At 36.6% G+C, this 992-nt stretch overlaps 1 protein-coding gene across 1 annotated transcript in view; it reads left to right on the forward strand.

The window, feature by feature from the left end:
* LOC101848761 (trans-L-3-hydroxyproline dehydratase-like) overlaps positions 1-992 on the forward strand; it is a 22,067-nt gene that overhangs the window by 9,304 nt on the left and 11,771 nt on the right. The window contains exon 3 of the mRNA XM_013084905.1: positions 794-950. Within this exon, the coding sequence (XP_012940359.1) occupies positions 794-950 (157 nt within the window). The remainder of the gene's footprint in view (positions 1-793; positions 951-992) is intronic.

Genomic DNA, 992 nt, shown 5'->3' on the forward strand with positions numbered 1-992 from the left:
AGGTGAGGTGGAAGTACGAGGGAGAGCAACTCATAATACCGTTGAAATGAACTGTATAACGCTTTGGCCTGCATTATGACCTGAAAAATATCATAAAAGGCGTATTCGTGTGAAGTGCCTTCATTGCTTTCCTGAAGTTTCAGCAATTTCCAGATATTTCCCTCAGTGGTTTGATTTTAAAGTGCTTTTAAACTAGCCATTATCAGATTTTCTCGAATATTTGCACACCTTTTTTGAAAATGACAGACCATACAACCCTGAAAATCGAAGTTTTTTATAGCACTCATAATTTCATAATTTTTGCTAAATCATGCTGTACTCCTGCTGAGGTAATAATAAATATAGCATTATGCTGCGCATTTCCATTATCTAAAAAATGCTCAATGTGCATTACATCAAAAAGACATTACTTCTTAAAAATTAATCGACATGTGTGTGCGTAAAACACAGGAGTATGCAAAATATAATATTTATTTCTATATTTCTGTATAAAAATCTCTTTGAGTAAAACACTCTTGCAGTGAGCTTGGCAATGCGTTCACTTAAAAATATACAATGCAAATTTAACCAACGGTCACGATGAAATAGAAGAAACATTCATTAAAACATTCGTTCTCTATAAATAGAAAAACAAGTCCGTTTTAACTTTTTGTTGTTGTTGTTGTCGTTTTTGTTTTGTATCTGTTTTGTTTCGGTTATATGGGTTGGGGGGGCTCTCTTGAACATTTTACGAAACTGGATAGATCCTACCTATACTTTCTTTTAATATAAAACTCCAGCATTAAATTCCCAGGGCCTGTTGAAGCGACCCATCACAAGCCCACGCACTCGGGTCAACATCCAGGCCCCTTGTGGCTTGGTCAGGGCTGACGTGCAGGTTGACAACGGTCAGGGAGTAAAGACAGGCAGGGTCTGCTTTGAGAGTGTCTCTTCCTTTGTTGTCACAACAGGTACTGTTTCTTCTTCTTCTTCTTTTTTCTCTTTTTTTTTTT

Source organism: Aplysia californica, unplaced genomic scaffold (genome assembly GCF_000002075.1).
Source record: "Aplysia californica isolate F4 #8 unplaced genomic scaffold, AplCal3.0 scaffold00327, whole genome shotgun sequence".
NCBI classification, from domain to species: domain Eukaryota; kingdom Metazoa; phylum Mollusca; class Gastropoda; order Aplysiida; family Aplysiidae; genus Aplysia; species Aplysia californica.